General features: G+C 40.7%; 1 protein-coding gene across 1 annotated transcript in view; it reads right to left on the bottom strand.

Annotated features, from left to right (window-relative positions):
- Positions 1 to 26,223, bottom strand: part of NRXN3 (neurexin 3) — a 1,036,510-nt gene that overhangs the window by 928,121 nt on the left and 82,166 nt on the right. The window contains exons 3-4 of the mRNA XM_074824849.1: positions 23,427 to 23,444; positions 13,349 to 13,378 (exon numbers count right to left, since the gene is read on the bottom strand). Of these exons, the coding sequence (XP_074680950.1) occupies positions 13,349 to 13,378; positions 23,427 to 23,444 (48 nt within the window). The remainder of the gene's footprint in view (positions 1 to 13,348; positions 13,379 to 23,426; positions 23,445 to 26,223) is intronic.

Genomic DNA, 26,223 nt, shown 5'->3' with positions numbered 1-26,223 from the left:
TTAGAGAAAAAAAAAAAAAAATCCACAAACACACTCCAAAGGCAATCTTATTTAATCCCAGTGTAATTCTCACTGCTCTTTCTTAATCCTTTCACCTGTGAGATAATTGCCAGCATTCTGGGAAGAACTCAATACTAACCATAGACTTGCATAAAAAGAAGATAAAACAGGCTAAAGGAAATCACAAGGCCTGAATTAACCATGCACATATACACCCATTCCAGACACCCTGCTGACTAGCCTCTTTCACAACAGATAAAAGGTCCACTAATGGTCCCGGAGGAGAAGGCCATGAAAAGCCATGTCAGTAAAGGAAGGCTTTAGTATTCTGTGTGCATTGTGGAATGAGATGCCACAAAAATCAAAGAACCAAAATAAGCTACCAATAGTAATACCTAGATGCCTAATATTCAGCAAAAAATAATGTGTAGGGGTATATTCCCACCTCACTCTGTCCAGAAGACCAGTGTTCATGGCAGATTCCTCTCCCACCACTTTATCCAGGACACTCCTCCCAGATAAGAGTACGCATATTTCTACTACCCTTCCCTCTGCTTCCCTTCCCATTTATTCCATTTGCCCCCTCTTGCCACTGCTGATGCTGCACATCCATTCTTCTTCCTCATAACTGAAAAAAACATTTTCACTCCTTGACTGTTTAAGTACCCTCTTTCTTTTCCACTTGTCCTTAAAATTCATGCCATCAAGGAGAAACCCACATTGTCTCTGTGCACTCATACATACTTTCCCAACAAACTCCTTACACAGTACACTTAGGGCACCTCTGCAGTATGGGTTTTTTCATTCTGTAGACTTTTGGCACAGAGAATATGTTTTGTTCCTTTTGCGAAATATGATTGCTATTTTTACGGTCATGTACATGTTTATCAATAGATAAATACAGTTTTAATCTTCTTAGAGAATTGCTTTAGCAAGTAGAATCTAATTGGGAGAGTCCTTGGTAGAACAAGCAAGTTATTTGGTGGTTTATAAGATAGATTGCACTGGTGGTTACAGAAACAGGAATGGACAAGAGAACTCTGGCATTTATTGCCTGTTCTCCTCCAGCTCTCTCCATCTCTCTGTGCTTCTGCTTATTCAACTGTAAAACAAGGAAAACAAATAATTAACCTTCTTACTGGACGGATGTGAAGCTGAATGATAATGCTTTGTACTCACTGTGCATTGTTTTCAGGACACTCTGTAAGCTCAGAGCAGCAGCCTCCTTGTGCAGTGGTGAAGGGCTTTTGTCCCCCCTCCAATGCCGCAGAGGCACAAAAGCCCCAACAATTCTCAGGGAAAGCCAGTCGCGGAGTGAAGAACACACCGCTCACTTCTGAGGCTCTCCACTAAGCATGACACTATTTAGGAACATACACCAAACATTTATAAGACAGTTATCAGGACAGGAGTTTGGTGGGATTGTCAACACGGTGCATGCACACTGCTGATGACAATCAGCACACAAAAAAAGTATTTTTCAGGAGAATCCAGACAGATAGGGCTGGAAATAGCACAGGGGAGAAAAGCAAACACTCATAAGAGCGAAGGTCATAATTCAGCATCTCTTAAAATGAACTGCTGAGAAATGGCCAACCGGAAATCCCAGCAAATAGAGCTGTAACCAGCTCAAGGCCAGAAAGAAGGAAATCGGTGCCTATCCACTGAGCACATCAATAGGAAAACTTGTAAAGAGGTTTCAAGCTCCTGAATCAGTCAGATGGGAGAAGAGTCAGAGAGAAAATGATTCCTGAAATAAATTTCTTTTTGGTTATTTTTGGAAAAGACGACAAAAAGAAGGGAGGTTGGTACATTGGAAAGCCGACAAAAATCATTATTCTCTATAAATTGCTTTGACATTGTATAGGCAGTGACCTTCACAGCACTACCAGTTTAATGGCATTTACTTCAGCAGTAGCTGATTTCACTATTAAACAGGGATGCATAGCACAAGATTACACAACTAAATCACTCTTGTAAATATTTAATATCATTGCCTTTCTTTTTTTCCCTTTTAACAAATCACTATCAAAGGCAGAGCACACAGTAGAAAACACATTTATTTATTCTATCCTGGAAAAAGCTTAGTGCTCATGCATTTTATCTATCTAGTTCTCCAAATGACTTTGACACTTGAAAGCCCTTGTGATCAAAACAGTCTGAAGGAAGGCAATTTTGCAACCATTTAAGAACTGATTTCATGCACTGATCAACATTTACCAAACTCGCCTGATGGAATAGCACAAAGTTTAACCCAGCAGATTGATAGCAAACACCTGAAGGAGAAAATTAGTAAGAAAACTACACTGGTTTAAATAGAAGTACCTTAAGAGACAAAAAGAAAGAAAATCAGACATTATCTCTCAACTCTTCTCTTTCCCCCACCAAAGAAAAAAAATCAGTATTTGGGAAGTCAAAGGGAACTGGCACTAACAGAAAAAAGTCATCCTTTTGGCTGACAATACAATAAGCACATCCACCACATAATACATTCATTCCATTACGGACATACAGTGCAGCATGGCAGGAAATGAGTGTGCACAGATTTCTCTTAAAATGCATTTTTTTAAAAGATGGAGTCAACAGATAGAACAAATAAAGTACAAGAATGTAGCAAAGAAAAATTACTAATGTTGTCTCTAGTATCATATCTAGTAATATAAAATTGACTGAGAAATTGAAATGCTAAGCCTGGAATTGAGTACCTTAAGTATAGCAAGTCATTTTTAAAGAGCTTTACAATCTGTACATTCTGAGTTTTCCAACCTTAGGAAAAGAGTTTTTCCACAGTCTGGCACAAATGGTCTGTCACACTGTGGCAAAAATGTTCAAACTGCAGATGATCAATGCCAGAAAGAGTTCTTTATGACAGTATTCCAGGAGACAGATAACGAAAGTTATGTGCATTTTCAGCAATTTAGCAACAGAGGAAAGATAAATCAATGGATATTTAGGAACTGAACAAATTCTGTGGAAAAAAGTAATTTGGTAAACTGAGGGATAAAAAGCAGATATAGAGCACAGCTTGCCCCACATGCCTACAAACTTCATTGAGACTGTCTGCAGAGTAAGACTATCCAAAATAAATATGTGTAGTTGAAAAGAGTCAGATAAATGTATTATTTGCATGATGGAGTTGGACAGTCCTGCAAGGCACTGGTGCCTGAAACATGTGTGCCCTTCGTCAGAGCTGGGAAATGCAAATGCACGGCGATGCTAGGTGCTGCCCTGGGTTTTATAAAAGCTTGCAACATTTTTAATGCAGAGCTAAGCGAGAGCCTGTAATCCCTGTGCTGCGATGCAGCAATGTGCTCTCCCTTCACAGGACAAGCCAACAGCTATGCAAGATCCTTTTATCAACATTCACAGGGCTGGAAAATAACTGTTCACAGTTTGATTCCCAACATTACCGAGTGAACCAAGAATTGCTCAGAGAACTGGCAGCTGAATACACATGTAAAAGACAAAGGTTCTTCCGTGATATTTATTCTAGCCAAGTTTTAATATTTCAAGGCTTATAGCAACTAACTCTTTACACAATCAAATGTAATTGTCTGATCCCAGCTGGTGATCAGCACATTCATCATCAACCTGGTCATTATTAATATACCAGTAATTAGGGGGAATAAAGGTGTGTGCTTTATAACACTGGCTTAATACAATTCCACCATACCTAATAAGACCACAGCTCCTTTTAAAATACAATTATTTTAACATTCAAATTATACATTTTTGTTACCACTACTAACAACTAACAATTACAGAGCAATATGATTTTAGAACAAATACTGAAATGCTTTTTTAGAGTCTTCAGTAAAAATAATTTGGTCAATTAAAAGGAACCGTGTTTTGCTTTAGAAATAATCTGACCCGTAAGATGTTCCCCAATCAAACTGCGATTTGAGAGAAAAGCTTGATTAAAATGCATGCAATTGACAGAATCAAATCGTAAACACTTACCTACATATACTACATACATTCTTCTTGCTCTACTGTAGGAGAGAAAGCGATATCTCAGGCACCACGGTGTGGTACTGCTTGGCAAATGCTACTGACTTTTTTAATGGTGACAACTGTGTACACAAATTCTCAAAGTACCAGTTCTGTTTAAAGCCTTTCTCCACAAAGCAGTGCTGGTAAAGGACCGTTTCTATTAAATGCTTTGCATTTAACTTTTAACAAGAGGAGAACTAAGGCCATCATTTAGTGAAAATGATCCAGAATCCCTCAAGTTAGTATTGGAACAGTCTCAGAGCCAGATTCTTCCCTGCACTATTTCTTTTACCTCAGTGCATTTTCTCTGCTTCAATATCAGTTATAGCACAATAAAATCCTTGCAGTGCAGTGAAGAATATGGTTCTTAACACCATTACATCAAACCCCTTGGTATGTAAAGCATATCTAGTACAAGATCAACACCTCACAGAAAATCCTGCTAAAACAGAATTTGGGGACTTTATCCTTGCAGGTACACAGCACATTCCCAAGTGCAAAACACCTTTCATTTCTATGGGCCTCACTGGCTGTTTAGGGAACACGGTACCTTAAGCACAGGATAAGTCATCTGTAACATAAATTTCAAAACAAAAAAGCTTTGAGAACAAATGAATATACTACATCCTGTGACTGCTTGATTCACACCTGATTCCTTGCTCTCTGTAGTGGTATTTTCTATTATCTTCCCTTATTTCATAGCCTATCAGTACTGATCTCTATTTGAATACGTGCACTTAGAACTATCAAGGCTCTTGAAACAAATGTGGAAATGAAAGACAGCATGAGAAGGAACTCTAGCTCCATGAAAGAGGTGAGTATGGCCAAATAAATGAAAGGTGGCGGGTGTCACAGGAAGATCAGCAACTAGCTAATGGTGCACTGCCAAAATCAGAATTGAAAATCAGAATACTGATGTGGGGGAAATCACACACCATTAGACATGACTTAATAACCGGCACAGATGATACTAGGTGAGTTTATCAGACGATTTGAGAAAGCATGACCTTCTTCACAGTAACAGTTTTACAACCATTTGTATGGCATGTTATCCACTAATCTCTAGTCAAAATATTTACTATCTGGTAAAGCACTGCAAATAAGGCTGCTGTTTCTAAGGGCTTACTCTTAATGCATAAGATCCAGCTTACACAGCACGTATTTTCTAAACTGTTCGATACATTGTTATCACTTTAGTCCACAAAAGGCCACAATGAGCCTTAAAACAGGAAACTCCCCTCTTTCACTGGGTTTCATATTTTTGCGGGACTGTCTGATGTGTGTGACGGGGTCTATTTCAGTTCCTGATGGTATTATCACCACTTTGCTGCATTACCATAAAGACCAGGAAATAAGCTATTACCCACCATCACTCCTCCCAAATGTTATCACAGAGAATCATGCATTCACAAAACAGCATTAACTGTGAGAATTAGAGTCCATTTAAACTGCAGCTGTTCCTTCATTCCTAAATAGGTTCTTAGATCAAAACTTCTCCCTGACTGGTCTCATTACCAAATGTCTCTTTCAACTGGAAGAAGAAAAAAATCACTTTAAAAAATTGTATGTTTTACAGATAACGCTCCTTCCTTGTACTATGATAACCAGGTAAGCAACATCAAAATGAAGAATTTTTCCAAAAACACAGTGGACATTTTAGCTTTCAGAATTATGAGTTGAAATTTTGCCTTCAAATCATCTCTGGCAACAGAAATGAACCTGTAATTTTGATTTTCTATTTCTAGTTTATCTCATTTTCAGAATCTCAAGCTTCAATTATTTACAGGAAAGATGTTCTGTTTATTTTTAATGATAATACTAACTCTGCAGTAAGGCCTCTCTTTTAAGTACAAAACCTAAATCCTGGATCTAATATACATGCTGGTGCTCCTTTCAGCTCTAAACCCATACCCTAGAAAAAACCACAACCCTCTATTCTGCTATTATCAAAGAAAATATTGCTTATTACATTCTATTTCCCTCTCCGTTTCTTTGCCTCTTTGTTACTGTCCATTGGAAGGACTCCAATCTGCAGGGAAAAAACACTCTCAAATCTAAACTGAAAAACCTAAATGCCAGGAAAAGGCACAATGTCTCTTTAAGAGTCAACAGTAAATTAACTTGCCCATAAGAGTGCAATAATTAGCAGTTAGTAGCTTATTAAAAGGATGGCAAAGGCCAAGCTGCCATCTGGGATCTCCAGTTTCTTGTGATTGTTACTATGTGGAGATGTGCAACTTGTATTAGCTTTCATGTCACTGTGCTTGCCCTTACTTTACATGTAAATTTTAATGAAAGATACAGCACTTTAAAAATCAGGCATCCATCAAAAGTGCTATTAGTCTGCCTTTTACAAAGCATATGGCCTGTTTTGCTACCTTGGCATCTCTACACACCACTAAATGCCTCAAAAGAAGAAAATAGAGGAAGAAAAAAAAGCCTTTCAATGATATCAATTAAATATTCTCTTTGGGCAGAGTGAAACCTGATCCTCATCGAAAACAGAAGACTACAATACAGCATAAGAGGACAATATTTTAACTCCTGTTTACACACAACATGATCACAATGCCTTTAACTCTCACAGGAATCATTCTTCTTAATAAAAATGAAAGCCAACAAAGAATCAGCTGTTTATTCGCACGTTAGAAAGACACAGTTTTAAAATAAGGCAGAAAGAAAGCATGTAAGAAAAAATTAATTACCTATAAACTACAAAATACTTAACACATTATTAACTATTTTATGCATACACATTATTTGTAAACACACATGCTCATATGCACAAACAAAAAATAATTTATCAGAAACATCCTATTTAATGTCTCATTTTTCTGCCTTCATAATTATGAAGAGGTGTAAAAAGAAGAACATTTATAAGACATTAGCTGATAGTCAACATTTAAGTGACTTCATTCACCAAAGTTCGGAAAATGTCATCACCTCTGGAATATAAAGAAATCCATTTTTTTGGTAACAGGATGAATGCCTTGCAGAAATGTCCCCCACTATCTTACATTTGAAACTCATCAACTATCTATTTCTAATTAGGCTTATACGTATTATATTAAAATATTTGTTTCATCCCTAAATAAAATATGAAACCAGCAGCAAAAATTCACTTACAAGAAATGATACCAGAAGAAGGACATTTACATTCAAGTGGCCTTGATTCTGTCAAAGAGGCTTTACAGATTGTGTATTTGCTAAGCATAAAATAAAATGCTTTATTTTTTAAACAGTCATTAAGAGGAAATTCAAAACTGAAAGTCACCATCCTTATAATAATGCAGGATTTTTTTCCCACCAAAAGGAAAACAAACACAATACCACACATTTTAAGGAAAGGACTGTAAGTGTAGAAACCAAAAACATACAATATTCACATTTAAAAGCCAAATATTAAGATATTTTGCAGGGCAGAGCAGAGCTTAAAAACCACTGCCAAGGCTGGCAAGATTAATGTAGTGTTGTTTTTCCCCTTGTATAATTAGATATTTAGAGAGCACAAATGATTTAATTTGTTACTGATGTTTCACTTCAACATTTGCATAAACTCTTGGCCACTCAGATGGACTTATTCACATTGCTCTGAAATCCTAATGGTATTACTGGTGACGAAGAACTTGAAATTATTTTCCAGATCAGTAAGGTCCAGTCATTTCCTTCTATTCGAGTTCACAAATGCTATTTCATTTTTTCTGTGCCATTACCTCCTGGTCAATATTATTGAACAATTCAAAGAAATAACAACCTCACACTGCTCTCTGAGAGCAATGCTGAACTTTACAAGACTTAAAAGACCTACCTGGGTTAAGAGCAGTTAGGACCAAAGGAGATAAACTGATACTGAAATACTGAGAACTACACAGGGAATTTGTCAGTAGCCTTTGGTCTACACAACACGCATTAAAAAATGTCCTACCCATGAAATATGTGAGTACTCTTTCATTTCTCTCTGAGAATGGAGAAAAAACCTGCTTCATGTTGAAAATGAGTCTGCAGCTATGCAGTTTTTCATCCCAAGCACAGCTACTGATGGAGGGAAGGAGCTCAGTGCCTTAGAGGACAAGCAGGAGTTTGCAGACTACACAGGCACTACAGAGGTGTCCACTGCACACCCAGAAACCAGCCAGACCTCACTGTCATTCTTTGTGTCAGAGGGGATGTTTGAGACTTTTCAGTTCTTTGGGTGAATCTTGGCCCACTAATTTCAATGTGAATTTTGCTATTGCCTTCAAGAAGACACAGGAGTTCATTCAGCAAAAATAGCAGAGTTCCACCAGGAATACAGCCAATTTCCTCTGGAGGCACGAACCTCAGAAGCCAGATCCAAACCAAGAGTGATGGTAAAACCAAACCCACTACGTATGTAAGAAAATGGTGAAAGGTAGCAAAAAGACCAATTATCATTTCCTAACAAAGGCTGTCAAGAGAACAAATGATATAGAAGAACGTGACTACACATTAACTCCAGTTCAATAGCAGATTAGAGTTGGATATTTATGATCTCCTTTCGTATTATTTACTTGTGGGGTGTGTTAGGGAAATAAACTCAATATAATTGTTCCTTAATTGTCAATTCCTCTCCAGAAGAGAAGTCGTATTCAGCAATTCATGCCAAACTAAATAAAAGTCCTCCCTGCTCATCATACATTTACCTCATCTCTGCTACCAGTTCCATTCACCTAATAAAACCAGAAACAATGCATATATACTCAGTTCAGGTTAAAATGCAAGAGGTACCCAGGTGCTTTTGTCTATCTTGACTACTCCAGCCATTGCCCCAGAAAACCTACACTTCATCTTCAGCTTTCCAGGAACTTCTAATCTTCTAAACTTCTAATCTCCTGAATTTTTAAAAAGGATAGATGCAGAAGAAGCCTATTTAGCACAGTGGAAGCAACTAATGAAAGACTTATTTCAAATGATGAATGTAAGGTCACAGACTGCTATACGTTGTGAAGAGGTTTTATGAAATCAAATACATCGTATCCTTTGGCTACATATGTGACATGAGACAGAGTGGGTGCCAGTTTTTACTAAAATCTAGAAGAATGCCAAAAAATATGAACCTTCCAGGTACAATCACTAAGGCATCTGGTACCACCCTCTCTGTGAGCTGAAGGCCATTTGTGGGTTCAAAATCATACTGCTTGAGCCCTCTGAAGTTAATACCACTCTTCATACAGTGATGGTTCTCTGATGAAGTCACTTGTTATAACTAGAGCTAAAAACTACACCTAGCTTGGAAGTGAAACAATATTTTCACTCAGTGACACAATAAATTAAGTTTCAGTGCATATGAATTAATTGTGTACAATATATTATAGCCCTCATTCCTACAGGCTCAACTGGGAGTTTTGCTTTGGGAAAGACTTACCGTTTAGTCCTGCACAGACTGGCCTGCAGCCCCAAATGCCACCCGAGAAAAGAACGGAGAAATGTGAGCTAACATCACACTATACAAGACTCGCCCTGATCTACACTGACCCTTAAATCACACTAAGCCGTATCAGCAACTTAATTACTGGCAGCTGCGTTGAGGCACAGTAACATTTTGTATGGTGTGCTTAGAGCTTTAGGTTCTCACATTTTTTACAGTGTATATATGTGATTATTATGTTCTGATGTTCACCTCTTGCTGAGAAGATAGCTCTGAGTACAGCTTATGTATTATCCTCCACCATTCAACTTTGAATAAATAGAAAAGCTATGAAATTAACTATAGGAATATTTTTTCAACCTCAAAACAGAGCAAATAATATTGATTACATGATCCACCCCATCACAGAGAATCCAACAATACAAACTTGTTAGAAGAAGACAGGGCATCAGAAAGAGGAATCACACAAAGAGAAAGTGTTTAATATGCCGTTGTGCTCCCCAGAATTCATGTATTACAGAAGTGATCACTGGGCAAAGATTGCTTGTGCCTCAAAGGAAAGTTATTATGAACAAATCGTCTGAGCTCTCATATTGTCCCAAATTCATAATAGCACATATAGTATATAGTGTATATAATAGTATATAGTCATTTCATCCCCCACTGTCTAATTGGCATGGACACACCCAACATCCTCCAATCATGCTGATCAATAGATCAGATTGTTCAGCAGTGTATTTGTTGAAAAGAGTAAGCCTCAGCATAATAAAAGCTTTTAATCCCTCTATCTCATTGGAAAATAGGACAAAGAAATGGATTTTCCTTGAGCACTGCTTATAATTTATCAATTAATCTTCACCCTTCCCTCCAGTCCAACTGCAGACCCACAGCAGGTTTGCAGCATTTTGCCTTTTTGACAGTTTTGATTAGATGACTTCTCTCTGGAAAAGATAGGTGTGAACTGCTGAAGAGTAAGCTGAAGCCCCAGAGCAGCCTTACATGCCTTGTGCTGTACTGAGCTGCAAAGGAAGTGGACCTCTCTGTTTAGCAGTGCTGATCACTCTGTTTCCTCTGCAGCTTTTTGCAACTCAATTCCTCTTTGAAAAACACGTTTTTAGTAACAGAGAGGATGGGAAGCAGAGCTGGGGGGAGAAATGATAGCTCAAAAGACCTCCATCGTTGAAGGGTACCGGACAAGCCCAGGTCCTGCTTCCACCAACACCAGTGTCAAAATTCCCAGCAGTGGCATTACTCCAGTGCAAGAGAGTTGGCAGTACCAGCTCACTGGCCTCTGGCTCTGTCTTTGAACTGTCGGTCCCTTTGCACCCCAGCGTCACCAGCTACAGGCAGCCTGACATTGCGCAGCCCATACTTAGTGTGAACAGGGAGAAAATAACACCTGGTAAGAAGGCCTCAAAGCATTTATCTTAATAAATATTTCTTCCATAAAATAATAAATATTTCTTCCATACAAAGCAAAAGACTATTAAGAGACTTTTAAAAGTAAAGGCATTAAGTTCCAATATGAACCACGTTCATTAAAATACATTTTTCCCATTATCAAACAAACACTTTAGAAGCAATGAAGTCTTAGAAAGAATGCAATCTCTACCTTTACTTCTACCTACAGACAGGAAGGTGTGCGTCCAGTTAAGAGGAGGAACAAGAGGGGTGTCCGTCATGGAGGAGGCAAAAGAGAAGAGAAGGAGGAAGCATAAAAAACAGAAAATTATGTCACTGGCCATACTTACAAAAATAAGAAAATGAGCATATTTATGTAGCAGCCAAACCCAACAAAACACAATGTCAGGGGAAAAATGAGAGACACACCACAACTAAAGTACAAAGCAAGGCTTAAACAACTGACAGTACAACCAGCAACTGTCTGGTTAAGCCCTTTGGCTTAATTCCATTTTCTACTGAGAAATGCAAACCCCTCATGCAATAGCACGCCAGTGATATGCCTCATTCCACGTCAAATTCAAAACAGCAAGGGAAACAACAGAGTAGGGCAGAAAAAAAATAAATCTCATGGTAATATATTTGCTAAACACATTTCACCTACCAGAGCTAATGTATTTGTATATAATGTTGACATTGCATATTTACTCACACATACACATTTGCATATTTTATATCCATCATGTTTTTATAGAGAGCAAATATTTATCGAAAAGGAATATCTGTGAGCTGGTTGGCAAGAAAAGAGAAGCCACTGTTCCTTGATGCGCCATGGATAAATAAGGGTGGCTAAAGTTGCCAGAACCCAATAGTTTTCACACTTTTTTGTCAGGCAAGGGAGTATAGAAAGGGCTGATGACAATCATACAGGCCTGAATAGGTCATGCAAGTCTTCACGAGCCAGCTGGGTTGCAACTTGTAATTTAAATAGCCAAGTGCATCTGTTCATATAATCCAGTGCTAAATCACAGACTGCTACAAAAATACGTTCAGTGTTACTGAGATTAAAAGTGGCCATGAAAGTTCACTGTGCTGATCAGTCCCAACATGCCATCATCCTTCCTCTGCCAATGGCTTGCTATACTCAGCGGCATCCTGAGCAACTAGGACATGCTGAAGGGACCTGTCTGCAGGATGCTCCTTCAAGCAGCATGACCCCCAAGCTACAAGTCCAGCTGAACAGTAAGTGGGATAGAGAAGGAGCTCAGTGCTTCCTAGAGCTTAGCCAGATGCTCCACATGCCAAACATCATCGTCTTGACATGCACTCAAGAGGCCTTTTTTCCTACCTTTTCCACCACATAGGGATGCTAAGCAGTACAGAAACTGAAGAGTGAGCCCCAACTTCACATCTGATTTTTTCCTAAGCTTTCATGGCCTCAGAGCAGACATTTGCCTTGAACTACAGAATAAAAACTGATTATGTCCTAAGCCTCTCTACATTTCACTGAGACAACACACAGAAATTATGTCTCTTTTATTCAAGTACCTAATTACTCTTGAGCCTTCACAGGCACTACATTCTATCTTATTAACTCTTTGGACTGCCTAACCTCATATACGTGTTCACTGAAGGACAAAACCACTATTGTGTACATCTAGTCTAGGAAAGCCTCATCAGGCTTTAGAGTCAAAATTCGTACTTTCTCCCCTAGACAAACATTTGGTCAGGTCTTCCTAGTGCACCATGTGTACACCCCTTGCATTACGTCTTCAACCATTTCACTCCTGCACTCACAAGACTAGAATGCATCACCAGCACTGCTAAGTCCTCCCGGCGTACCTATGTCAACAAGATGCCAACACTGTCAGAGGAAAGCAGAATCACCCCTCTTCTCACCAGCTTCTTGCTCTACACCCCCATAGTGCAAAATAGGACTAATGATCCCATCATGTCACAGTCAATAGATCTGTAACAGAATCCAGGCTGAGATATTAAAATGTGAGCTCTGATACAGGCCTAGATCCCATTTGTAGCCCAACCTGGGGTTAGCCCTGTTCTTTTTCTAAACCATTTTGCTCTGTGCATATCTGAATATTTTAAATTGCTGACACAGGACTTACAGGCCATTATATGCAATTTTCCTCAGGATTCATAATGAGTTAGGATCACGCCATGAGGGCTATTAACATATTTTTTGTAATAATTGTACTCTTAAAAATAAAGACCAACATTGAGGTCTACATTTACCAGGCAGAAGTGGGAGTCATTACAGCTGGCACAAGAAGAAAGAAATGGCAAGACAAAATAGTTGGTGGGCTGCATGGAAGGGGGAAGCATACCCCTTCACTGTCCATGGAATGACTTCATGCTCCCTCCTGGGCACCTGAGTCCCAGGCTGACAAGTAGCCATGGCTCATAGGACACAGAGGTGAAAATGCAAATGGCTTGACTGGCATCCAGTAGACTTAGTTGCTTTTGTCATGCAAAGCCCAGCTCAGAAAAGCAGCAGGGACAAAGCTATTTCCTGATCAGTGACTGAAACAAAGAGAAAGTGGAAGGACTTACCTTGTTCACCCATCATCAGGTGTGAGAGGCCTTTGAAAGAGAGAGAGAGAGAGAGAGGGAGAAAGGAAGTGAGAAAAAAAAGAACATAACAGAAAAAGCAACAGCAATATCCATGCACACTGCTTGCAGTCCAATGCCTCTCAGGATTGGAGCTCACATACTTGAACTAGACCAAGTATGGGTGTAGCACACAGGGCACACATAGGTGCTGCTTTCCATGCTGAGCAGGAGAGCATCTGTCACAGGTAGGAAAAACCTGCAGGTAGTTGTAGAATTGTGTTTGAGGTTCATCATATTCCTTGGGGAGTGACGCCAGAGGCACTGCACACCGGTGTATGGCTAAATGGGCTTGGAAAGCCAAGGTCTCCAAAGGGGCCCTGCAGGGATCATTCACTCCTCTGGAGAGCTACAGAAATAACTTCTCCTCAGCTAAAGATTTAAAATTCAAGGCTGTAGTGGTCAGTGAAAGGGAGGCCATGATCCCACCACATCTGCTTCAGATGAAACATCTGGGCTAAATGCATACACACACACACAAAGCTACCCTCATCTTGAATGTGGTGGCTTCAGCATGTATTTTAGGAGTCAATCAACACTGCTAATTAGACACCAGTACACCAGACCTGGCAAGGACTAAAAAAATTACCTGTAACCTATTTTTAATACTACTCCATTTCCTTTCTGGGAAGAACTGGAGATTTGACTTCCGAGGGCAGTGTGTTACTCTGTAGCTCTAGAGCTAAAGCTACTCTTTGGTTTCATAATTCAAGGTAAAGCCAGAAAGCAGCACAGATGCCCTCAGCAGTGACAGTCACTGTCAGCTCTGTAGATGGGGCTGTGGTGGTCACTTGGGCTGCTCCAGTGTCTCTCCAATAACTTTCTGGCACAAACCTTGTTTGCTTCAATTAAAATCCATTTCTACCCCCAATTTTCAAATATGTTTACTGTTGTAAATCCAACCGTATTCATACAAATATCATTTAGACACTATTGGATACCCAATCCATGCCCAATCCATTAAGCATCAACTGACCCATTAGTTAATTTTTTGACATGTGATATCACAGAACTAACATAACAAAAATCAAGTCCTACCCACTCAAGCCATGAGTGACCCCTTTCATACCTGGTTCCTTGACCTTCTTCCCTTAGCTCAATTCCTTCTCCATATCGCCTACCTCTCACAGCACTTAGTACGGCAGGGATGTTGATACACGCACACACACACACTCCCACCCACGCACACACCCTATCTTAAGTCAGTTTATTAATCAAACGGGGCTGTGACTTTTTTAATTTCACGGAGACTGAGAGGTCAAATGAATTTATTAGAATGAGAATTTTCAACAAGCTGCATGCTGAGTTTGAATTTGTTTATTTCTCTCTCTTTTGTATTTTTCCTTTGCGTCTGCTGGAGAAATCTAAAATCCAGATCATCCCAAGAATATGTTCACCCACAAAGAACTCCAAGCCAGATAAGGGGATTAATAATTGTACAGTCTAAGGAATGCAAATATCTTCATGTTCTTGAAGATTATTGTGGATTTAGAAAAATAATCAGAAACACAACATAGGCTTCGATTTTTTTTTAGTTTTTTTAGCTATAAATAAACATAGCAGATTTGATACTGTAGGACATATTTCTGGTCTAAATTACAAGATACAATTTCATTGAACCATTTTGCTCTGCTAGTAGCATGGGTTGAATTTGCATCTCTATTTATGGTCCCTGACCCCATCATTCTTGATAGGCAAATCTTAGCTCTGTCCAAATGGGCACTTGAAAGTCACTAAAAGGCACTGTAAAAGACGAGAAGACAAAAGTATAATTGTTAGGACCTACAAAGCACAGAGATCCTGTAGCAATGGTGAAAAAGGAGAAAAGTCAAGAAGGTGGCAGTATGACATGCAGCTGAAGCTGGCCTGAACAGGGAGGGGACATCAGACCCAGAGTGGAGATAGGGGTCCCAAGCCTTCAGCCCTTGTACACCACAGGGAAGAAAAATCATGGCTAAGAGTCACAGGACGAACAGGTACAGCTGCTGGGGACGGCAGGGGCCTTGTCCACTTGGGGAGACAGGACTCTGACAAAGAGAAACCTCCAGAGAGGGTTCAAAGCAAGAGCCTGCATTAAACACCTCGAATCACACTGTAAGAAGATCACTTCTATCTCTACCAGCCACAGAGGACCTATAAAAATCTCAAAATGTCAGGAACATCAACACCCCTTTCGTCCTTATCCATGGAAAGCCAATGCTGTGTATCCTATCCGTCAGGCACATCACCCAGATGCAGCCTAAAGCCCTTTGTCTGCAGTCCAGGAGTGCCCACAAATGTACCCACCGTTCTGGCCCCCACTTTGGCCTTGGTTCAAATGCGTGGGAAAGAAAGTCTCCCTAAGAAATGTTCTGACTCTTTCTGCTTCTTGACAAATTTAAATCCAGCAGCAGCTATGGTATTGTTTGTACCTCTTGATCTTCTAGTCCCAACTGGACAATGGAAGTAGGGAGATTAATGAAAAATAATGTGTCCTCCCACCAAATGCTACTTTTTCCTTTTTAAAAGGGGAAGAAAAAGGAGGGTAGACTTGGAAATATAGCAAAAAAACAGTATTATCTCTTAAGTTGTCCATCAACACAGATCTTATTTTAACAAAGAGACCACCAACAGAATTCCAGATTCATTATTAGATAGAATAATAATATAAATAATGAAATAACATATCAGTTTTCTCATCTGAAAATTTTCCTCCCTTGCAATTTAAAGTAGGAGTGAATATAAGTGTATTTATCTCCAACAAAATGTCATCAACAACCAAAACCTTCGACCATTGAGATCTAAATTCTGTGACATTTGCAGCATGTGTAACAAAGGCCTCAAATTAGTCACAGTAAAATCAACATGGAAAACATGAACTGACACCATTGACTCACCTTTACATCAGTTTCAAAAAGTCATCTCAAGGTGACATGGGGTAGCACTTGCAATTGGACTACAAAAAACTAATAGGGCATCCAACAAACCAATGCAAGAGGTGTAAGAATTGTTCAGACCTGCAAACTAGACCAGATTTTGCTACAACAGTGGGGAAAACCATGCTATACAGGCATCAACCATAAAGGCCAGCAAAGCTTTCAACAGGCTCGGGATGCTAGATGAACTCATCAGGCCCCAAAGCACATTATTCACATATACAACCACTGTTTGTGCCAAAAGCCATCCCATTCCAGGGAAATCCTGTATGAAAATCTGAGTTTCCACCTAAATACAGGTGAAACATGCTTTCCTTTTAATTTTAGATTTGTTCAACAAGAAAGCCCAATTAAAGCCTCAAGGCTGCAAACCCAGCCGGTATAGAACTGGAAAAAAGGTTGACACAAACCTGCATGAGCCACAAAGGTCAAGGGGTTGGGTGATTTTTCTGAACCAGTCTAGTCATTCTTATAATAATCTACTGGCTGGGCACAACTGCTGCCCAACAAAAACGGTGGGTAGCAAGTGCTCTGGAAAAGGTTTAGGAAAACCTCAGAATAAATAGCTTATCTGCCTGCAAAGAAATTTTATGTCAAAGTCAGGAATCTGTCGACTTGCTATTCCTGAACTTCAAACATGAGTGACAGTGAGGATGAGAGCATGGCTTTGGAACAAAGCTCTCAACAGGTTTCTTAGATAATTATAAGCATCTGCTTGTGCTCAGCCTCTTCAGACTTTCAGCAGTAATGTGAAGAGAAAGTCGCCTGCTTCTTCAGAACCTTGGTTTGTTATTAAAATAATATGTCCATTGCTGAGGGCAGACAGACATATAAACTCTGCTCCCTGGCCATGATTTATGCCTGCCACAACTGACTCTTCCTATTTAGGTCTGGGAGGTTTTTTTGATACTTCTTTAACCTACTATCAAATCAGTATTATTTTCTTAAAGGTTAATATTAATCTCCCTTGAGCTCAAAGTAACATTTCAAAGTACCACATATTTTTTAAAAATTGTGAACCATCTGCTTTCTATATCAAAATAGTAAAATTAAGTGGCTCTAATTGTACAAAGTATCAAGGGCCAACACTGGATTCTTATGAAGCCAGAAGGACATTTTTTAAAGTAGCTTCAGAGTACAATGATATGAAAGAGTAATGCAGTTAAAGAGCAGTCCTCATCTTTAAGGATTTACTAGGGACAATTTTCAGGGTGGTGGACAAAATGAAGGAAACCTTGGAGGCAATTTGAACCTCATCCTTACTGCCAGCTCCCCCCAGCACTTAAAAAAAAATAAAAGAAAAATCAAGCCACAAAACCTAAGAAGGTGGGGAGAGCACAAAACACAGCTGAGAGTGACAACTGATTGCAGCAACAAAGAAAGACGGACTCCTTCATCTAGTTAATTATAGCTTGTCCCATGTTACTGGGCCCATGCTCTAGGGGTGTGCATGAACTGCTGAATTGCTCTGTTAAGGCAGGCAGCCTCAGTATTTCCCTTTTAATGATGCTGTCAGATGATTAGCCCAAAAGCTCTTAATGAATGGGTAGAGAGACTCCCAGGCAGCAGCAGCAGCCCAGCTCTCCCCAGGCACAGGCCTGCCCACAGAGGAGCCTTTCCTGGGTACTGGGCTCCATGACCCATTCAAACAATAACAGGGACAGTTGCAATGTATGTCTGAGGCAGGGCGTCGTGCCCTCTGGTCCAGAATATGCATGCAAATCCTTTATGGCAGAGTTGAAGAAAAGAATCATGCAAACCAGGGATTCTTCCAAAAATAAAATTACATCTACTATAGAGAAGAGCACTCTGATGAGTGATGGAGTCTGTTGTTTACACCTTCTTTCCTAATTTGCTAAAAATACTAATTCCTTAAGAAACAGGCTTTTTTTTTCCTCCTCTGAGCCTCCTACCCCAGCTCCATTTTCTAGTTAGGGAGAAATGCTGACAAGTCCCTCATCTCTCATGTGGTCCTTCTTAAAATAGGTATCTTGAGGTTTTCTAAAACCCAAAGACCAAGGAAGACTCCCTAAGAGTGCCAAAAAGACAGCATTCCAGCAGGGCCAAAGGATGGGACTCAGAGGAAGAAGCAAAACCCTTGTCTTGAGAGATGAGAAGAATGGATGAAGAGGAAAAATCATTCTGAGGCCTAGTTTAGACCTTTTACCTGCTAGACAGGTCAGCTTTGCCAAGAGGATGACCTGATTCCTTGGCTGCTGGCATACATGGTGTCTGTTTTTTCTAACTGGGTAAAGCAGTAGCACAGGCTGGGGAGCAGTCATTTTTGTTTGATTCAACCATGATATGCACAACAGCCAAGGGGCTTCTTGCAGGCCCCAGCAGTGATGCCAGCCGGGAGTGCAGTTCTGTTATTGTAGCCGGAGGCCCACTTCCAATCCAATTACACACGACAGCTGTGCTAGCTCCTCTTTTCCATCCCTTTTGCTTCCTCTGCTGTACAATCCAGGATAGGTTTTGTCATTATTGGGGGCAGTGAGTGAGGGTGAGTGACACCTACTCTGAGTAATCAAAGGAATAAGAACACGAGGTAGAAGCCAAGGAGGAAGTCATTTACCCCAACATTTATGGGCAGAAATAGCAATCAAACCATGCTATCTATCTCCTTTCTCCCATGGCAGAAACAGTGTTCTGACATCACACATGGCATATTCATAGAAGTATTCACATAGAGAGGGCTACAAACATGGTAGTGTTTGAAAGAATGAAAATAAACTTGCAAATGTTCACAGAGATGGCCACATGCACAAGAGATAGCAAGACAGCAAGATGTGCAGATAGCAAGACCTGAGGGTAAATGCATTTTATGGCTGACCCATAAGAAGATGTGTATGACTGCAAATCAGGGCACCTGATCTGATGCGCAAGTTGGTGCCCAAGTTGGGAAAAGAAAAACTCTTAGGCATGGAAAAGAATTCTTCAGCTTGGAAAAGACATCTCTGTCAATATATATGAAAAAGATAAAATCCCAAATAATACAGAGAAGTGAACAGGGAATATTTTTTTTCCTATTTGTCAGAACACAAGGAGTAGGAGTCACTGAATGAAATTCTCAAGTAACACGTATAAAAGCAAGTGAAAGGAAGTACTTTCCACACTTGAATGATTAAACAATGGGACTTGTTATCACAGGGTACTGTGGAAATAAAAAATATAAGTGGATGAAGAAAAACAAAGACTAGACATGTCCAAAGAAAATACATCCATCAATGACTGTACAATACCACAATATGGATGCAGTATCTGGCCAGAAAGTTTAAAACCACAAAGGTATATCAGGACAACACCAATGTTAACATAGTTTCTTAAAGATTCTTCCAAAGCATCTACTTTCATAAAAAGACATTTCTGGGCTAGATGAATTCTTGATTTGACCGCAGTGATCACTACTGCCATACTGTTGCAAATGGGTGTGCACAGAGCTGAAAAGCATTCACATGTCAGTGGAAGAGAATCTGATCTGGGGACAGTGCCTGTGCAAAGAGCATGCAAGAATGAAAACAATGGTGGCACCTATGAAGAAGAACATAAGCCTGTACAGCACTGAAGATACAGTATGGGTGGATTCTTACTCTGACCTAGTACCTTCTGCAAATAAGAAACTTCAGATGGGCTGAAACACAATTCATACATTTGCATGCCCAAAAAGCGGAGTTCAGCTTCAAGGAAGCAGAAGCCAGCATACAGGTACTGCTTAAATGACCCTATGACATGGAGTTAGGGAGACAGACTGAAACAGCAGCCCTCAGATGAAGAAGGGAAAGAAGCATTAAAAGATGGACTTTGAAAGATTAAAGACCTGGATCAAAAAAGCACTAGTATGCTTGTGCCTTCAAGGATCTCTGTATCCTTATGAAGGAGTTGTTCAGGCAAACAAGGACTAATTTTTCCTCAGGGCCCCAGTTAATTAGGTCATTTCTACTGGGTTGTGTCCATCTAGTTACATGCAAATTCTAGTCAGCAGTAAAATCATGACAGCAAAACTTCATCTCTTGGCCTCCTCCCCTTGAACAACTGAAGATCTTTCCCACAAAGGGGGTAAAGTGTGGCATGAACAGGAAAAGCACTATTTAAACTTTGACACCCCCCCACGTATCAACACCAGTCACCATAATAACAAGGACCCATGCTTAGTTCTTTCTCCTGCATATATTCTTCCACTAAAAAAAAATGAAGTGAGAAAGGAGCATATCACTTGCTCCCTGATCTACTGATCTTTTCCCAACACTTTGTCTTTCAGAACCTAGATCACTGGCAAGGCATAGGAGGTGCAAAGAAATGGGCAGATATTGTGCAAAGGTGACAGAGGCATCCATTCTGGTCTGTGCTGCACACCACTCCCCAGCCAAGGCACTTAACCTCTGTAATAAGGCTCTTAACCTCCATTATGTTCAGCCCAAGATCTTTAAGCATGCTGTGAAGATGAGGTGAGGCTGTAGCTATAACCCCAAAGGGAAAACTCAAGTACTGAAAGGAGAAGTTATTTCTCTTCTACATGACACAGTGAGTCAGTGATCCAGCTGAGTACAGACAGCAACAGTCCCACTTCCAGGGCCATGCTCTAAATACTTGACTTTGCTGCTTACAATGTGGTGGTGTTATTTTGTGACTGGGAACATAAGATTTGCTGTGCAGCTGGGCTAACATCTGACAAACTCCTTTCATTTGTGAAATAAGCCAGATGGGGTCTTCAGCTGGCTCTTGAAAGGAGTATAGCACACCAGCCCCTGTTGCCAGAGTGCCTCTTCTTCACAAGCAGACCTTGAAGCCAGGGAACACTCATACTACACATTTCTGTTTACTTTGAACAAGACCAACTTCTTTGTACCTTGCAGCAACTGTACCCAGCAGAGCCCTGTGGTCCCCACTGCGGCCAGACCCAGACTATTCACAGCTACCTTCTCTTACCGGAGAATTCGTTCTAATCAGTCTATTCAACAATAAAAAATACTCAGTTAATCAATGGGCTCTTTATAGCCCTTCTGCTGCCTGTGGGTAAATAGTTACCACTAGCTCATAAAATTCCTAATTTGTCTTGCAAACAGAAGATGGTTAAAGTAACCGTTTTGACAGGGGCTCAGGGCTCTCTCCTCTCAATACAGACAGCTGGATGGCCAAATAGGAAGAAAGCCTCTGCACAGCCAGGCATAGGGGAAGTGCACACTCAAACCCTCCTGGTGGTCCACATCGCTGCCCAGTCATACAGTAATGCCAGTGTCCTCCCCAGGGGGAGCCGAGCAGAGGGATTAGACTGCCTAGGAGTAAAAAGTTACAGAGCCCAATAATGAGGTATGGGTAATTTTCAGACTGAAAACATACAGATGAGTGCGAGAGCACATGGAAAAGCACATTCACATGTGACTAGAAATTCACATGAGAAAGCACACAGCAGTCCTGAGAAAAAGAACACGTGTATGAGTGATGGGGAGAACAAAAAATGCACGTCCAAGCATATAAATCATGAGAATAAGAGAGCAGAAGGATGGACCGCTCCAGGATGCCCACAGTAACAGCAGCATGGTCCTGTCCTGGTTGCGCCACGTCTGCTTGGGCCCCTACTAGTGATGCCGTTGTCCCCTGCACACTGTGCAGGCCTTGAAGATGGCCCTGATGTTGTTCAAGGCAACACTCGTTTGCGGCATAATATCATGAGTCCTACTGGCAGAGAAGAGCAAGGCCATGCCTTCCCAATTCAACCATCCTTTTCTGCCACAGACACCAACAGCCTCAGGACGTGGTGGAGAGACTTGTGATCCCAAGTCCTTGGTGCATGTCCCGTCACATCCTGCTAAGATGAGAGGAGACAGGAGTTCCTGGACACCTTAGACTCGGGCAGAGAAGGTACATGTTCAGCCCTGTGGGTCACTGAAAAGATTCAATGTTACAGTTCACAGAATCTCTCTTTCCAAGACATGCCAGGCAACATTTGCCATTTGGCCACTGCCATCCCCATTGTTGCCAGCTGAGATGCGCACAGAATGCAAAGGACCTCAGCAGAACAAAAAGGAGACTAATGAGAGAAGCCAAAAGGCTAAATATGCAGGGAAATTACCCGAGCAGCTGGCCCTCACTGCATCTCTCTGAAGTGTTTCACAAAATCTGATTATCCAAGTGTAGAAAAGAAGCAAATTGAACAGAGAACTCGTTCCAGGTCCAGGTCGGGTTTAGCAAAAGTTATGCGGAAAGCTGAGAAGGAAAAGAGCCTTGACTCTGCCATCATCCCACTCCAGGCAGGGCAATGCCAGCTGCTTCCCTAGGCTCTCATTTCCATTTCACATAATGATAAACCAGGTGGAGCTGCCTGAGCATGAGGTAAAAATTAGTTTCTTAAGCTTCAGTGGCAACAGGATGTGGACCACAGCATAAGGTGGTCTAGTTTGATTAACCCTTGTAGCTGAAGTTGGGGGATTCAGATCCTTCTGGCAATGAGAGAGCAATCTGGGGAGGGAGGTTTGGAGTTCTCTGTGGTAAAATATTTCCTTGTGGAAGAACTCCACAAATAAAAAAGCAAATAAAACACACATTGTTTTTTCCTTTTATATGAATAATTTGTGCCCCGTCAGGGATTAAAGTTTTGATACCTAAATAAGATCACACATTCACATTCAGCCAGAAAGATACTCACTGCTTTTTAAAATAAAACAACCTTCTTTGTTAGTGGAAATGAAATTCAAGAGGTTATCAGTGGGACTAGCAAATGGAGTAGACTGCAGTAGGAGAAGGAAAATGACTGAACTAGATTTGTATGACAGACTACACACAGATGTATCAGAAATAAACTGTATATAATGCAATGTTCAATGCCAGGTAATTAGCAATACAAGCAACCATTTTTAATGTAATTTTCATTCCGAAAACATCCCTTTAACTGACCAACACCATGTAACCTCTGAAGAGGGAAGTCTGTGACCTTTGTTACTACGAAGCCCTCCTTTTAGCAAAGACTTTGCACTCCAGACCCTGTGATGTCCAGTACAAAGATTTGTTCTGTACACTCTCAGGAAGCAGGTTGAGATTTATGCTCCTGGTAACTGCGCACCACCACTCCTTAAAGAGCAGCCTTTCATCTCAGCACAAGCAACACTTACCTGGAATATGATTGACATCTGTCGAGGTGTTTTCATGGCAAGCAGAAGGGAGAAAAGGAAAAGAGAGAGAGAGAAGAGAAAAAAGCCATTAGAGATGCACACAGCAACTCAACATCCTTGCATGGAAATCAATTTCATGCAAAACCAGAAGTAATTAGGTTTGTTTGAAGGCCACCCATCTGCAGCCAAGCACCCAGCCATGCAAGGGAGGAGGCACTGGCTCCCTCTCCACTGTGCATGTAAAAGTGAATCCACCATCATATCTGTCCGGAGAGAGAGTTCCTGGAATCAGATAGAACCAAGCCACGTCAGTTCCTGTAAGAATATTGGTTAAAATATTCTACTGTTTTTCACACACAAATGCAAAAGAGAGAAACAAAAAACAACCTGCCTGCAGTAGGTTTCTATTGCACATAAATTCAAGCAAGTTTTCAGAAAAAATAAAAGAACCTGCTCCCCTTTTATGAGGGGCCATGTGAATTTATGACCAGGTGTAAGACACTCAGCATAGTCCCAAAGTCTAGAAAAGAGCCCATTCCTTTTCATTCCTCCTGTCCATCATTCCCAAAACATCCTTTATTGCAGACAGCAACAGGGGTGGAGGAGAAGGAGTGTCAGAGGCTTGCTCGTCCCACATGTTGTCTTTTCACAAGATGTTGAATTCAGACCAAATGTCATTCGGTATTTTTTCTCTTTGTGACATAAGACTGCTTTTCAGAATCAATCGCATAAATCCAAGAATAAATTAGTCCTTTAAAAAAAAGAGAGGAGCAAGACTATGTAAGTGATAGTATCAATCACAGAAAAGGCATATCTTTGAATGTAGTGTGTGCTTTGGGCAGAGCCCACAAATCCCAGAGAATGTACTTTAAAAAAATGTCTCTCATAACTTTTTTAACATCCCAAGTTTAGTCTTGCTCTGAATAGCTACAGTTATCATAACACCATGAGGGAAGAACCCCTGAAATCTCATGGGATTAGACTATATCAATACTTTCCTCCCAAGCCAGCCCTCCAAAGAAAAAAAAATGATTTTGTTTGAGAAAACTGTGGGGCCAGGTTCATAGGTAGCATTCTTCCCTGGAGGTTTGTACCTTGCTCAGGCATTGTGCTGCTACAGGTATCATCTTTCCAGTAAGACTTCAAAGCAATGCACTAACGATTTGGACTACTACAGGTCCCAGACCACTTCTGCCACAAGTATAGGAGCATGACATGCTGGGTGCTTTGCCTACACACCAAGGTCTAAGAATGTATCTTCCTTCCCTGAATATCCCCTCCAGTTTCCATCAGTATTTCACCTTCCTGTCCAAATCAGCTGTGCTGCTGTGGAACTGGTGCCACTTGTCTTCCCCAGACACTTGCATTTCAGTGGTGAGTGATTCTTGTGCATGTTGCTTTTTGTTTATCACTTTCTGTTGCTTCTTGTTTATCACTTTGTAATGGCTCCAGAATCATTTGAGAAAAAGTCCCTGTGATACATCACACATATATCAAGCCATCCTTCCCTAAGGAATAAGACAATGCACAAAGAGGGGAGGGACTGTTGCATCAACTCATTTAATTTCCATAGCTTCTACTAAACATATATGTCAGATCTGATGACTTATTATTTGTTGCCTTTCCTCTTTTAACACATAATTGTATCTAAGAACTTGTGTCTTGGCATGCAAGCCTGGAAGGACACTTAGCACTGAAAGTTTGCCTGAAAGTAATTATTTTTAGGTAGGAAAAGAAAACAAGGGTGAGGCAGCAATGTATGCACTGAGGATGGAAGGCAAAAGGAGGTGAGAGCAGGGGCAGAAGGAAGGAGCAGACCCTTAAACAACACTGCAGAATGTGAACATGATGCCAAAGAATTTACAAGTCCACAGCTAGGACTTGAGGAAAATCCGTGGCAGTCAGAGAAGATGAACAGAAATTTCAGAAGAGGAAGAAGGGAACACGATAAGGTACTGCAAATGTTTCTGATAATCCAGCATCTGCCCCAAAGCCTATTCTAAGCAGGTACAAAGCTCTAGACCCATGTTGTACTCTCAGCCTCCCTGCACGCCTGAAAAAGGAGAGGGCACAGCCGCAGCCCAGGCTACCTCGGGGGCCCAGGAACAGCAGGCAGCCTCACCAGGGTGTCTGTGCTCCCGGAGGAAATCTGTGGGACGTTTAGGGAATAAAAAGGATCAGCAGATAGAAAGGGCAAAGGAAAGAGCTAACCAAGGGTGAGCAAGTGATAAACACATTAAGCAAATAAGAGAAGAGGCAGTGGGCTGTAACTGATACACTGCTTGAAATAATACTTATTTAACTGTGCATGAATTAAACAGGTCATGAAGCTGTTAAAAAGGGGAACAACGAAGTGTTAAGAGCTACACAAGAATCTCTAAAAGGTAGTTTATCAATGGCAAGTAACAGGGGGCAGACAGCAAGGGAATTTTTTTTTTTTTTTTTTTGGAAAGTCTCCACCCAACACGATTTCTGCATACACTAGTTGCATTAGAAAAGGCACTGTTTCCATCTCTGTGACACTTTTGCAGTATTTACCTATGTGGCAGCCCAGGTCATTAATGTTACTTCCCATACTAAATAGAAAGGGAGTTTCTTGTATTGCAGACACCCCCCCATGTGGTATTTGCTGGCAAATGCTTATTTTCAAATGGTGAAAGCACTGCTTTGTGAAAACAAAAATGGCATAGCGCCAGTCAGTCCTCAAAAAAGACCCCACAATAAATACCACTGTGGCATACAATTCAAATTGCCATGCAAGTCCTCATGGGAAACCTCACAACACCTCTGCAGTGTG

This window comes from Strix aluco, chromosome 4 (assembly GCF_031877795.1).
Source record: "Strix aluco isolate bStrAlu1 chromosome 4, bStrAlu1.hap1, whole genome shotgun sequence".
NCBI classification, from domain to species: domain Eukaryota; kingdom Metazoa; phylum Chordata; class Aves; order Strigiformes; family Strigidae; genus Strix; species Strix aluco.
Note: the sequence above shows the minus strand (reverse complement) of the source record. Positions and strands in the feature narration are given on the sequence as shown.